This window comes from Zingiber officinale, chromosome 2A (genome assembly GCF_018446385.1).
Source record: "Zingiber officinale cultivar Zhangliang chromosome 2A, Zo_v1.1, whole genome shotgun sequence".
NCBI classification, from domain to species: domain Eukaryota; kingdom Viridiplantae; phylum Streptophyta; class Magnoliopsida; order Zingiberales; family Zingiberaceae; genus Zingiber; species Zingiber officinale.
Window position 1 is genome coordinate 76,727,438 of NC_055988.1, and position 14,408 is coordinate 76,741,845.

The 14,408-nt window shown below is 44.1% G+C and overlaps 1 protein-coding gene across 2 annotated transcripts; it reads right to left on the bottom strand.

Moving 5' to 3' along the window:
- Positions 1 to 116: 116 nt before the first annotated feature.
- Positions 117 to 3,688, bottom strand: LOC122041241 (serine/threonine-protein phosphatase 6 regulatory ankyrin repeat subunit C-like). Of its 2 annotated transcripts, none has more exons than XM_042600865.1 (3): positions 3,134 to 3,688; positions 2,126 to 2,401; positions 117 to 2,062 (listed from the first exon to the last, which is right to left on the bottom strand). In XM_042600865.1, exons 1-3 carry the CDS (start codon positions 3,482 to 3,484, stop codon positions 353 to 355), a joined length of 2,337 nt encoding a protein of 778 aa, XP_042456799.1. In that variant the 5' UTR covers positions 3,485 to 3,688; the 3' UTR covers positions 117 to 352. The 2 variants fall into 2 exon arrangements, with proteins under 2 accessions (XP_042456799.1, XP_042456800.1); XM_042600866.1 differs by lacking the exon at positions 3,134 to 3,688 and adding an exon at positions 2,494 to 3,110.
- Between the last annotated feature and the right edge of the window lie 10,720 nt (positions 3,689 to 14,408).

The window sequence follows — 14,408 nt, forward strand, 5'->3', positions numbered from 1 at the left end:
TGAAAAAATATCCAAAAAAAAACTTATAAATTTGCTTTCACAAGCTAAATATCGATTTGAAGTTGGATGGTCTTGTAAAGATTTCGGATCCAGTATCAACAGCTTACTGGGATTAATTGGGTTTGAACACCTTGGTTATAAAAATAAAGTAAATACATAGCCTCCATTACAAGTTACAGAGACTTCCAACCCAAATCTCAAATAAAGCATCGGATATTGTACAATGAGCTGTAAGCAGAAGAAACCTTCCAAAGATCTCAATGAAGTCCGTATGCTGCACCGTGACACACCACTCGACACAACACAGACGAAATAAACAAAAGTCCAACTGCTGCACAACTTGGGATTGCCTTCAAGAAGAAGTCGAACTGCACGACTTCGGATTCCCCAACGCTGCCGTGGTTACAAGTCTAATCCCTCTCACCCAAAGCTGCGCCTCTTCATCACCTCCCTCGCAGACGAAGTGCACCTCCCTCTTCTTTCCCGTCGCCGTCACCACCCTGAACAGTGCGGCCTCGTCGACGGCGTCGCCCTTCGCCTTCCGGTTCTTCCGAAAGGCTGCGCTCCCGCCCACTGCAGCTTCCCCGCACACCACGTTCCTCCGGCGCGCGCTGCCCCACCGTAGCAAACCCGTTGCCTCAACCATCCTCAGCTCTTTCCCGTGCGGCGCCCCTTTCCCGCCCTTGGTGTGCTTCTTCACCCGGCCGCCGCCCACCACCACTGCCCGCGCCATCTCGTCGAGTATCACCTCCTCCGCCTCCTTCCCCAGCTTCGCGTTCGCCCTCGCCAGCGACAGCGCAGTCTCGCCGCGCCGCGTCGCGAGGCGGCACTCGGCGCCGGCGAGGATCAGCGCCTCACAGGTCGCCCCGTGTCCTTCCCTCGCAGCCAGCATCAGCGGCGTGTAGCCCTCGACGTCGAGGGAGTTCACGTTGCACCCTCTCCTGGTCAGAAGCCGCACCGCCGCTATATCTCCCCGGCGAGCGGCGAAGTGCAGGGCGTGGAAGTGTCCGGTTCCACCTCGTTCCAGCATGAATTCGAGCATCACCTGCTCGAATAGTTCGCGATTCTCCTTCGAACGCAAGAGATCGATCGCAGTCTCACCTTCTTTGTTTCGGTGCTTCATGTCGGCGCCGGAGAAGACCAAGCGGCGGAAAGACTCTACGTGGCCTTCCTTGACCGTTATCATGACAGGGGTGTCGCCGACGCCGTCTAGTTCGTCGATGTCGATTTCATGGCGTCTCAATAATACCTCCAAGGCTGCAACATCGCCGTGACGGGCAGCGAACGCGATTGGTGAGAAGACGGAAGGATTGCTCGACCGAGGAACATCGCCGGACCAGATGGCACAGAGGACGGCGTCTCGGAAACCGATGCTCCAGTTGCTCGAAGCAGCAGAAGATATAGCCGAATCTCCGGAGAAGCTCCGCAATCCAAGATCGGCGCCGGAGGATATGAGGATTCGCAGGCAGCCGTCACGTTTGTGGCGCGCGCAGAGCATCAGCGCCGTCTCCCCTGATTCGGTCCTCGAGTTCAGATCGCATCCAGCCTTGTCGACGAGAACTCGCAGAACGGAGACGAAGCCGAGCCGTGCAGCGAGGTGGATCGGCCGGAATTCGACGTCGCGGCCGGCCTTGACCGGGAGCTCGCGGTTAGCGCCGAGGGCCAACAGGGCGTCGACGGCTCCGGGGTTGGCGCAGAGGACAGCATGATGGAGGAGCGTTCGGCCGTGGTGGGGGGCATCAATGGCGGAGTGATGCTGCATGAGCTGTCGGAGGATGGCGCCGGTGGACTCGAAGTACTCGACGGCGCACCACGTGGCGTCGTAGGGCTCCGAGAGACCGGCCCCGACGCGGAGCTCTTCGCCAGTGGCGGCGTCCCAGGACCACGCGCCCAGCCTAACCTTCGCTTCCTTGCGCACTCCGGCCTGGAGTAGACGCCGGACGACTGCGACCTGGCGGCTGACGACGGCAGCGAAGAGCGCGGTGCAGTCGACATTGGTGTGCAACGATGGCTTGAGCGAGCGGAGGAGCACACGGGAAGTCGCGTTGACCTCTACGCCGCCCTGCACGGACACATCGAATTAGCAACCAGAACAAAATGTCAACTTTTAGAGAAATTTCCGGACCTCGAGGAGGCCGTCGACGACATCGACGTATCCCCGGGAGGCCGCCGAGACGAGCGCGTGGACGGCGACGTGAGGCCGCACGAGATCAGAGCGCATGAGAAGCTCAACGAGTCGTGCCCTCCCGTGGACGCTCGCCTCCACCACCGCCTCCTCGCAGGCGGGCTGCGACGCCCCGGCTTTGAGCAGCAACTCCACCACCTCCGCCCGCCCCTCCCTCGCCGCCGCCGTAATCGCATGCCCTCCGAACAGCTTCTGGTTCACGCCCGCCCCTTTCTCCTGCACTCAACAATCAAGTTCAGTAACTCCAAATCAAACAGAAAAGCAAGAAAAAAAAGTTACGAAATCGCATCAATATGGTCGGCAACAACCACAGACATGACACCCTGACACAGAACCAAGATGCAACCAACCACTGCATGAACCACCACACTCCATTCCTCTCTCTGTCTCCCCTTCCTTCTCTCTCTCTCTATCTGCAAATCTTTGGGCTGTTGCTAACTCAATTCGTATTTAAAGTTGTGGGGACGAAGCAGATAAGCTACAAGGCCATGACTGGGCGCACCGACGCTGGAAGACAAGCACTTCTCTCTTCAGGTGTCCCAGATCGACCAGCTGGCGTGCAGCGCTAAAGCAGAGAGTCAGAGGCGTACGGCACAGTACGTCACGCCGCTACTCACTTCATCTTATCCAAAATGCAGTTTGTCGAAACGTCCGATCCAAATCCCCATCTACATCTACAGGACTGGAATTCCTTCCGAGTTGAAGCGATCGACAGCAACCTTAATTAATTATGCTGATCAATAACTGACCAACAGGGAGCACAGTGGCGCCAGCTAAGTGGTTTCGCTAGTCACGCATCACGAGGCGGCGGACGGAGGAGACGATGAGGTTTGAGGAACGGGATTTTGCCGGCGAAGAAAATAGGGTTTCCGGAAGGGACCAGTGACCCGAAATGGAAACGTTTCATATGAAAACGGAACGGAGTAGGGTTGAGGGAGGAGATCGAACCAGGAGGCGGCGGACGAGGGGGAGATCGCCGGCGTGGGCGGCGACGAAGAGGGCGGAGGCGTCGGTGAGGAGATCCACGTACTCCACCCGGATCTCGTCGGCGGCTTCCTCGCGGAGCGCCGTCGCGACCCGGCGCGTCCGCAGGCACACCGCGCCGGCGTGGTTGACGTCGATCGCGGGGTCGGCGAGGCACTCCGCAGCGGACCGCGAGTCTCCGCGGTGCGCCGCCTCCACCAGCCGCTGCGACACCGCCGCGCCGCGGTCCGCCTCCGGGCACCTGCCCGCGACTCGATTGGCCGACGCCAGCGATCGCAGTCCGCCTCCGGTGAGCGAGTGGGCGAGGGCTACCATCCGGGCGCCTATCAGGTTCCCTGATGAGTCTGTCCTCAGCCAATTCACCAGGAGATGGCGGTTTCCGGCATCGATCTCCGCCCCTTCTCCTCCGCTGCTTCCTTTAGCTTCTCGGGAAACTTGAAAGCAGAGCGCGGCAGAGAAAGAGGGAGTTCATTCAGAATTATAAGTGCGGAGAGGTGAGGGAGGAGCCAGTTAATTACAACGTGGCGGTTAGTTAAATAGGGTAAAAAGGTGAACGCAAAATAAAAGGTACTGGCGGTTCCGCCAACCAAATGTACTAAAACCCTAAACAAGTATCAAAGTTCATTTTGGCCCATAATTTATCTAATCTTCATACCCATGTAATTTGAAATATTATATTTTATCATTAAGGAACGTAGGCACGAAACTCCCGTCAATTAGTTTCAGGGAGAATTAGATCTAGTCTCTGAATCAATCAAATAGACTCTGAATAAATCAAATGTTTAATGTTTATAAATAGTTTAGCGTATTTAATAAAAATTTATTTATATTTATTTAATATATAAATTAATTAAATAAATAAATTTAATAACTCCTTAACCTAAATAAATATACTTTTATATATATATATATATATATATATATATATATATATATATATATATATATATATTCAACTAGCTAATATTCATGAATAAACTTTGGTGGTTCATGAATAATATTTATAAATAATATTAATTTTAATCGACATGCTAAATGAATAAAAAAATTAAAATGAATAAACAAAGTTATTTATTAAATTTAATAATCAATTAAATAATCTTAAAAGATAAAGTTTAAATAATTAAATATTCTTAAATTGAGAGTTTGATAATGTCTAAACAGTGACGGATCTAGGGAGGAGCGGGGGTGTGCTTGAGCACCCCTTGTTCTCGAAAAATTCTACCAGTATATTGTAGTCCGAGAGACAGTGAAAAGGAAGATAGGTTCCAGCTCCCTTCTTTGAACACCCTTTTTCTTTTTTGTTTGGATCCACCACTGTGTCTAAATGAATCAAGCTTGAATCAAGTTCAAGGTCATAAAAATAAAACCGAGTTAAGTTTAAATAATTATGTTAATGGCTTAGTTTATTTTAAGATAGACTCGGTTAGCTTGATTAATAAATATGAACATTATAAAATTTAACTAGCTCGATTCATATATAATTCTAAAATTAATTAATCATGTTGAATTTATATATGTCGTCTTATCGGACATTACAAAAGATTATTTTTGGTGGCTATAAATTATAGGATAATAATTTTGCTAAAGTTCTCTTTCTAAATATTTTACCTTTAAAATTTAACAAAAATAAAATATCATCTCCTTATATAACACTAAACCATATTATATTATCATCAAAATAATGTTGGTGTGCATAAAAGAATTCTATTTTTCTTCTAGTTTTTCGTTTTTAGAAGTCTTAGTTTTGTGTGTGTGTGTGTTGTTTTTATAATCCAAGTAGATGGATCTTAGGCTCTAGACGGTCAACCTTCCTTCCAAGAAATTAGATAAATTAATAAGTATGAATAGCACTCGCCCGGGGCTTAAGTAGCCTTGTTTGGTCACTAAGAAAGTCGATCGTTAATATATAAATATTATCTTAGTCCAATTGAGATTTTTGACATTAATTTCATCGGCAATATGTGTATATAAATATTATAAACGAATACATACATATTTAACATTCAAACCTTGTCCCAGATTAACTAAGCCTTCTTTCTTTGATCCCATCGACGAAATATTTGGAAATATTGTGAATCAATTTAGCACATAATTTTTTTTTAAAAAAAATTATTCCTTAAACTAGTACATAAATCATATTTTAAAAAAATATAAATAGCTTCTGTCATTATTCTATAAGCTTTATGCTAATATTAAACAACATTAAGATAACTAATAACACCAACCGCCGGCCTAGAATAGTCAAGTATATAAGTAATCACAACAATTTAATAAGAAGTATGAAGGTTGACTCCAAGAGACGGGTACAGTGTGGTGGTATACAAGGAGAGTTCAAATTTTATATTGGATATTTTAAACGTTTACAAAATTCGAACCACGGGTGAAGCTGATGACCTCTATGCGATCCGAGGTCGGATCCTTTTTGTCTAAAATGTTTTGGATCAAAAGATATCTTATCTATTCATTGGTTGGATGAACTGAATCCTACCTGTTAAACAGGTGGGATCCAGTTCATCTAACCAATGAATAAACATGGGACCAAAACTGATCCAGAAATTCTGGACCAGAGTATCTCTGCCCATACGATCCATCTTTATTTTTTGAATTTATTGTTTTATAGGATTGGACCATCCAACTTAAAAATGAGTAGGATTGTAAAAGCCTGGATTAAAAAAAAAGACAAATTAATTGATGAAAGCTAAGTTTAGATGACTCAATGTGTGAGAAATTAAGAAATGAGACACAAAATGATATCTAGGCTGTTTCCATTCATTGTGTGCTCATATTTCTTAGCCGCATATACAATAAAATCGTGCCATCTAATTTAGATTCCACCATGGCAACTCCATCTACATCCATAGTCTCTATCAACTTATAGATGTTCCCTATAGGGTCGACCCTGACTTTTGGGGGTCTTTGGGCGAAAAAAAAGTAAAGGGACCTCTATAGGAAAAAAAAATACTAACATACAATTTGAATATAGTTTAATAGAAAAATTTGAAAATCAATATATTTCATTTAAAATATGATAAACTTCATATAAAATATTTTCTCAAGATTCTTCAAAAAGTACAACACCATATAAAATATATTTCCTAAGTTTCTCACAAAAAGTGTAATACCTACCAATAAAAAAAAAAGTATGAAATAATCATTGAAAAAATTTATATCTTCTAGCATTTTGAGAAGCAAAATCATCAATAAGATATTCAAAATCAAGTTTTTCTAACACCTCATTTTTTATACATAAAATTGTAAGTCATTTACATTCAAATCATTATCATTATTTTCTCTCAATTCTTCCTGCTCATTTGTTGCATGATTATGATCATCATTTTCTCTCAATTCTTCTGGTTTATTAATTCCCAGATCATTTAATTCTTCTTGATTACTCGATTACTACTGTAAAATACCGAAAAATAGGCGAATATTAATAAGGGAATTTTTCGGAATTTTTGGAAATTTTTCGGGAATTTTTCGGAGCTCGTATGGACGAGTTAACGAGGACAAAAACGGGGTCCGGAAAAGCCTGTTTAGACTACCCCATTTAAGTGAGGAAAAGTTGAATTTATTTATTCATTTTCCTATTTTCTTTTTCTTTCTCCCTACACGCCGTTTCCCTTTTCCCCCACAAACCTGCGCGTGCCCAGCTTCTTCTCTTTCCCTCACGCGAGCCCTAACCGGCGCCGCAAACCGCCGGTTCCTCCCTCTCCTCTGCCGACGCCGACGACGCCAGGGACCAGAGAGCCGCCTCTCCTCTTCGCTGGCCGACGCAAACCCGGACTCCTATCTTCTGCCTTAGCATCGTCTGGCATTCTCCCATCTCTGCCGACGACGCCACTTCCGCTGAGCACCGCCGGTTGCCGCTGTCTGTGAGCCCTAGCCTGTGTCCAGGCACGACCATCCCGCGGCCACTACAGCCTGTCCTCGTGCGCTGCCCTGTTGATCACCGCCGACTCCTTGTTCTTGAGCCGTGCCCTAGACCCGAGCCAACAAGGTGAGATTGTGCCGAAGGATTTGGATTGGTGGAGCACCCGATTGTTTGATCTCAGGCTGTGGTGTTGTTTCTTGTTTCCAGTAGGACCTCTAGCTTGTTCCGGCAGCCAACATCTTTGACTTTGAATCAACAGTGATACATTCACATTGAGGTGAGGTTTGTTTTGTTTTCGGGTTGATGCAGAGTGATAATATTGTAGTAATGGATTGTTTTAATTTGTTGAGGAGAAGGAGGTTGGATGTTTGTTTGGGTAGGGAACTGAATCCGATTAGACATCTAGTTGATAATCTTTAATTGATTTTTGAATTCATTAATCTGTTGAGATTGGAGATTTGATTTCATTTCCAGTTATGGATTTAACTAGAGTTTAGTTACAGATTTAGATTCGTTAGTAATCATTTATTTGAGGAATTGTTAAGGTGGATTATGTTAATAGAAAATGATTATCAGGTGTTGGACGAGTTTTGGAAGAAAAGGGTGAGGTCATAAGATTGGATTTATTGAGGTTTCGGCTTGCATTATCCTATCTACGATAAACCTAAGTGTTGATTGTATATTTATTTCAGGGTTTTGATTTGAGACAAGAGCTCTGATTAGAGGACATACAACACGATCTACATTGGAGGCGGGTACCTCTTGACTTATCTTTTATGATATTGTCATTGGATATGCATAGTATTTTATAACTACAAGCAATGAATATGTTTGCCTTTGGTATGTCACTGTTTGATATCCATAGCATATTAGATTTGTCACCTGTGAAGTATCCGTACTTATATCTCGTGATTTGTTGCCATGAGTACCTTATTGCCATGAGTATCTTAGTTTCTAGAGTGACATACCATGCTTTACTGAGGTTAGGGTTAGACTCTGGATTTTTATTTCTGACATGTATATCTAAATTATCTGATACTTAGGTTTTTATGTCATGCTTGGATTGTGTATTTCTATTGATATATCATATATGATTCGTGTACCTAGATCTTGTGGTTTTGATCTGTGCATATTGTAGGTACATATGCTATGGAAGGGGGATATGTTTAGGATCTAGGTTGTTATACCATAGAGGACCAGTATACCCTAGATCCGTGGATTTGACATACTGATACTGTGGTACCCATATTATGTATATATGGATTTTTCTTTATGCTGATCAGGACATTCCATACTTATTATGTTCAGGACATAGGTTTTTGATATTCTATCTGACCTGTGCACTCTAGATCTTGGTATGTGACCATCGATTTTACCGTACTCATTTTATACATATGGATATGGTTATGTTGATCAGTTTATGACCATGCTTAGTGTCATGCATCATGATTGCATGCTTGTTTATGGGCTCTACTATGGTTGAGCACATCGCCAGTTTCATGTACTGCACACACCACCACTCATGGATTAGTGGTATATCGGCAGTGTGTGGTGGTTCTGCTGTTTGGCTCCGTTGGTCCGAGGATTCAGCGTGGTAGCCGCGCCGCCTGCTCTGTTTGGCTCACGGCATTTAGTGTAGCGAGTAGCCGTGACAGGTGGACTCGTTGGCTCCGTTGGTCGGTGACTCAGCGTGGTAGCCGAGATACCTCCCGATCGTCTCTGGGAGATGAGAGCATTGAGCTCCCTATATATGATTTGGGGTCACAAGACAGAGTACTCCGACAGATCCCGTCCACTCGTCACTCATCAGGAGTAGTGACGACAGAGTGCACTGTTGTCACAGCACTACCCACTCGGTCTCACCATTTGTGTGTGAGATGATCGACTGGCGGGTGACCAGACGCATCATTAGCATCATATGCATTGATGCATTTATATTTTATGATTGTATTTGTGCGTTTATTTGCTGCATTTTGGTTGGATACATACTTTTGACCTGCATACAGGATTATTGACACTTTCGGTTTGACGACCCTTTTGTCTGGATAGGAGTTCCTGGTGAGTACAGCTTCCTCAGTTACTTTTCAGTTTTGCGTATTCCCTATATATGATTAGGAAGCTGTATTTCATGTTTGTTGCTGTTAGATATATCTTACTACTCATGTCCATTGGTATTCGCTAAGTTGTTGAACTCACCCCCGTTGATACTATCTTTTTCAGGTACCAGGTTGGTTTTGGTGTCGCTTGGAATATCCTGTCTGCTGGTCCCCACGTCACATCAGAAGACTTATCAGTTTCACGTATGTTTTGTTTGTTTATGTATCAGTTTGTTTAGCTCTGTACTCCGATTTTATTTTTGGAGTGTTGATGTTGATATGTGGTATTTTGTATTTGTTATTGGTTGTGTAAGCCTAGCCGGCTAGCAGTCTTTGTGTTTTGGTTTTGTTCCAGCCGAGTGGGCTGATGATATATATATAACTGCGTGGTTGTGTGTATATATTCCAGCCGCCTGTGGCTGATGTATATTGTGTATGTAGAAAGTTTCAGATTGTCCGCCGTACAGGGGAGGTGCTGCCGAAATTTCTTCGGACAGGGACTCCTCCGGGGCGTGACAATTTAGTGGTATCAGAGCAGGTATACGATACTTGCTATGTGTTCTGGATTTTCGAGATTTCTCTGATATCAATTTATTTGGTATCAGGGATTGACTTACGTGTCTTATTTTTCCGGTGTTTCGGATTTTGTGTTTTGGTCTTCTCGATGTGACTTTTCGGATTTTGGGACCTGGCAGCAGCAGGATATCTCTAAGCTATAGGAGGTATGTTGGTATACTGTTATCCTACTATTTAGTTAGAGTATGTATTGTTGACTGTGATAGTTATGCCACTTTGTATCTGGTATCTGTCTGATGTTGTAGCCATATTACATATGAGGGGTTAGCCACTGACGATGATCGACCTTAATAGAGATTGAGGGATTACAGTTTCTGGCGATTTTCCATATCATACACCAGTAGTTTTAGTTTATGTTATTATTAGTTGGATAACGGATTGAGGTACATACCAGTCTCTGCTATTATTAGTTGGGTAATGGATAGTATCTATATCTTTATGTTGACCTAGCCAGTGGTGTACCATTTTATTTTAGTAAATTTCATCAGTAAATATTTATTTACTCATGTTAGATCGGTCAGTAGAAGACTGATTTACGTTTGTCGATTTGAGTTGTCATGGATCGATATACCTTTATGATTGTGGAGGATCATTTGTGGGTTACTTGTGCTTAGTTATGTATCTATAGCACATTTAAGTACATGACTTGTACTGACGTGGAAAGGACTGAAATAATAGTATATCGTTGTCGGCTCGACCAGGTATAGAGGATCGATGTATCCTATTCCATGGGTACTTTAATTTTAGACTGCATGTACCTAATTGGATAACTTAGAAGATGGCATAGGGTTTGTGTGGTAGATTGGATTAAATATGTTGATTATGCATAACTATGAAGTGTACATATGATTGTTATGAGTTGAAGGAGTTCTATGATGGATAGTTCATTTGCTGATAGTGTGAGTATTCACATTTAGATATGGTTATTGTAGGTTTCTTGTGGATTATAGCTATGTAGTTAGCTGTACGTGTCTGATTTACATACTGGATGTATCTTATCGATTTTAATCTGTGACGTGATATGTGCACTTGTGTTTGGTGTAGTATTTGAGGTATTTTGTTGATTATATATGATTAGTGAGTGCACTCATGTCTATCTTGATCTGTTGGAAGTATTATGTTGATCATACTCAAGGTGTATGTATATATGGGGTGAGTATTATTGGAGGTATATTGTCGATTATACCTACGTTGATTTAAGCACACGTGTACGGTATGTATTGTTGGAGATATCACGATAATTTATACCTTTGTTATGAGTATGTTTGGTGTATACAAAATGGAGGATTATGTCGATCATACATATGTTGTGTGTGCACGTGTGCCGGGTGTATGGTTGGTAGCATCATGATGATTCTACCTATGTTAAATGTAGAATATTAAATGTCTACATTATGATATTAGTTGTTTTACCCTGTCAACTAATTCTCTCATTAGTGGGTGACCGACCCACTAGGAGGATGATAGAGTTGACTATGGATTTGATTTGCTTACTGGGTGGTTATACCCTAGGCTACCCACATTGATCTGTGGTAGAGAGATCTCGTGCAGTCTTTAGTGTGATAGTTAGGTGCCTTGGACATTTATGTATTGTTTGTGGTGGAGCGTAGCTCCCACATATTTTTTGTTTGTTTGTGGTAGAGCGTAGCTCCCACATATTTTAGATGGTTGTGGTGAAGCGTAGCTCCCACGTATTCCGGATTATTTGTGGTAGAGCGTTGCTCCCACATATGTAGTATTTCGTGTGATGGAGCATTACTCTCACACTGAAGGAGCTATTCTTTGGTGATTATATATCGTTGGTGATTAGATCTGTTTATTGTTGTGGATCTTATGGTTAGGAATGTCTGTGATACGGACATTATGTGTCTTGGTTTTACTATTCGTGCTTGCGGTGCCCTAGATGTTATCATGGACTCGATGATATGGGTATTCCTAGGATGTTTAGATTGGTTTCCATTGTCTTTGTTGACGATGTGGTGATCTATTTCGGATCCGAGGTGAGTCACGTGCACCACCTTTGCATAGATCTAGAGATGATTCGACGAGAATATCTATATGTGATTATCAGTAGTGTTGATTTGGATTGTCTTATGTGATGATGTTTGGGACACACGGTCACCAGTAGGAGTGTACCGTGGTTCCACAGGAGATAGAGGTTGTTACCGTTGGGAGCAGCCGAAATCAGTGCAGGAGATCCGCAGTCCTTGGGACTGGCAGGATATTACAGACCTTTCGTCGAGGGTTTCTTTCGCATAGTTATGCTACTTACACGCCTGACCAGGAAAGGCGTGAAGTTCACTTGGACTGAGGATTGCAAGACCAGCTTCTAGGAGCTGAAGCGGAGACCAGTGTCGGCTCCGATTTTGGTTTTTCCTTTTGGAGAGGACGGATTCGTGCTTTATACCGACGCATCTCTATAGGATTTGGCGCTGTTCTGATGCAGCACGACACGATAGTCTTCTATGTTTCTCGGTGGTTGAAGGAGCATGAGAAGAACTACCATGTATATGATCTGGAGCTAGTCGCCATTATTTTTGCCATGAAGATTTGGCGACAATGTTTATATGACGTTACATTTGAGATTCTCACTGACCATAAGAATCTCAAATATCGGTTTACTTAGAAGGAATCTAATCTCCGACAGGGAAGATGGATAGTGTTCCTAAAAGATTTTGATTGTACCATTAGCTATCACCCAGGAAAAGCTAATGTGGTTGTCGACGCACTTAGCCGGAAGTCTAGAGTGACTTTGGCTTGCCACCGAGTTGTGGCTACAGACAGAGCAGGGTATTCTTGTTACCATGGCTGCTTAGTTGTCGATCAGGACGAGGATCCGAGAGCCCTAGGCTGCTGATCAGTATTTGCAGTTTATTTGCAGCTAGATAGCTTCCGGCAGTAGACCGAGTTCACACGAGATGAGGAGGGTGTTATACACTTTTGAGACAGATTTTACGTATTTCAGTCTCATCCGGTCTTATAGAAGTTACTTCCGGAGGCTCATCGCTCATGATTTACTGTCCACCCTGGTGGTACCCGTATGTACCCAGAATTTGAGGTGTTTCTATTGGTGGAACGGCATGAAGAAAGACATCGCGAATTTCGTAGCTGGATGTCTTGTTTGTCAGCAGGTGAAGGCTGAGCACCAGAGACCTACAGGATTAATTCAGTGGATTCCTATTCCTGAGTGGAAGTGGGATCACATTACCATAGACTTTGTGGTAGGGTTGCCGAGGACATGACGAGGACATGACGCGATTTGGGTAATTGTTGATCGATTAACCAAATCCGCGCACTTCTTAGCGATCTGGAGGACTGATCCTCTGGATCGATTGGCAGAGTCTGCAGCAGACCTTGGGTACACAGCTCTGTTTTAGTACAACCTTCCATCCACAGACAGATGGTCAGCCAGAGCGGACCATTCAGACTTTAGAAGACTTGCTGAGGTCATGTGTTATGGATTTCGGAGGCAGTTGGGAGGACCATTTGCCGTTGGTAGAGTTTGTCTACAACAACGGTTTGCATTCGGTTATCCAAATGCCACCGTTGAAGCGTTGTAAGGTAGGCCTTGTCGGACACCCATCCTCTGGGATGAGGTTGGGGAGGCCCAGTTATTAGGACCTCATAGAGCTTAGCTTGAGACAGAGTTGGTCCATACTATCGGACGGAGGATGTTAGAGGCATAAGACTGCCAGAAGAGTTATGCTGACCGGAGTCAGAGACTTTTAAAGTTCTCCATTTGCGACCAGGTATTTCTGTGAATTTCACCCACGAAAGGGGTGAAGAAATTGGCCTCAGAGGTAAGTTAGCCTGCGATACATTGGACCTTTCCAGATCTTAGAAAGGGTTGGAGCGGTAGCTTATCGTTTAGTGCTACCACCAGCGTTGGCGGGCGATCACGACGTATTCCAGGTGTCTATGCTGATGAGGTATATATCCGACTCGACACAAGTGCTGACAGATATCTCAGTTCCTTTTTAGCCTGGTGTTACCTACGAGGAGGTTCCGATATAGATTTTAAACCGGAAAGAGCGTCAGTTGCGAAACAAGACTATCCGGCTGGTTAAAGTCGGATGGCAGCATCATACGGATGGGGAGGCTGCTTGGGAGCTCGAGGTTACTATTCGAGCTCGATACCCCCATATGTTCATATGAGGTATGTGGTTAAATTTACCGTTCAGTATCTATACTCTTTGCCTATTGTTAGTATTTGCTGATGGTAGAGAACAAAATTTGGGGATCAAATTTTTATTAGTGGGGGAGAATGTAAAATACCGGAAAATAGGCGAATATTAATAAGGGAATTTTCCGAAATTTTTGGAAATTTTTCGAGAATTTTTCGGAGCTCGTATGGACGAGTTAACGGGGACAAAAACGGGGCCCGGAAAAGCCTGTTTAGGCTACCCCATTTAAGTGAGGAAAAGTTGAATTTATTTATTCATTTTCCTATTTTCTTTTTCTTTCTCCCTACACGCCGTTTCCCTTTTCCCCCACAAACCTGTGCGTGCCCAGCTTCTTCTCTTTCCCTCACGCGAGCCCTAACCGGCGCCGCAAACCGCCGATTCCTCCCTCTCCTCTGCCGACGCCGACGACGCCAGGGACCAGAGAGCCGCCTCTCCTCTTCGCTGGCCGACGCAGACCCGGACTCCTATCTTCTGCCTTAGCATCATCTGGCATTCTCCCATCTCTGTCG

Excerpts from the sequence above, each read along its gene's own strand:
- LOC122041241 (XM_042600865.1), bottom strand. The coding sequence starts at position 3,484 with ATGGTAGCCCTCGCCCACTCGCTCACCGGAGGCGGACTGCGATCGCTG. Across the intron at positions 2,402-3,133 it reads CCCTCGTCCGCCGCCTCCTG|GAGAAAGGGGCGGGCGTGAA; the intron begins GTTCGATCTCCT and ends TGTTGAGTGCAG. Across the intron at positions 2,063-2,125 it reads TCGTCGACGGCCTCCTCGAG|GGCGGCGTAGAGGTCAACGC; the intron begins GTCCGGAAATTT and ends GTGTCCGTGCAG.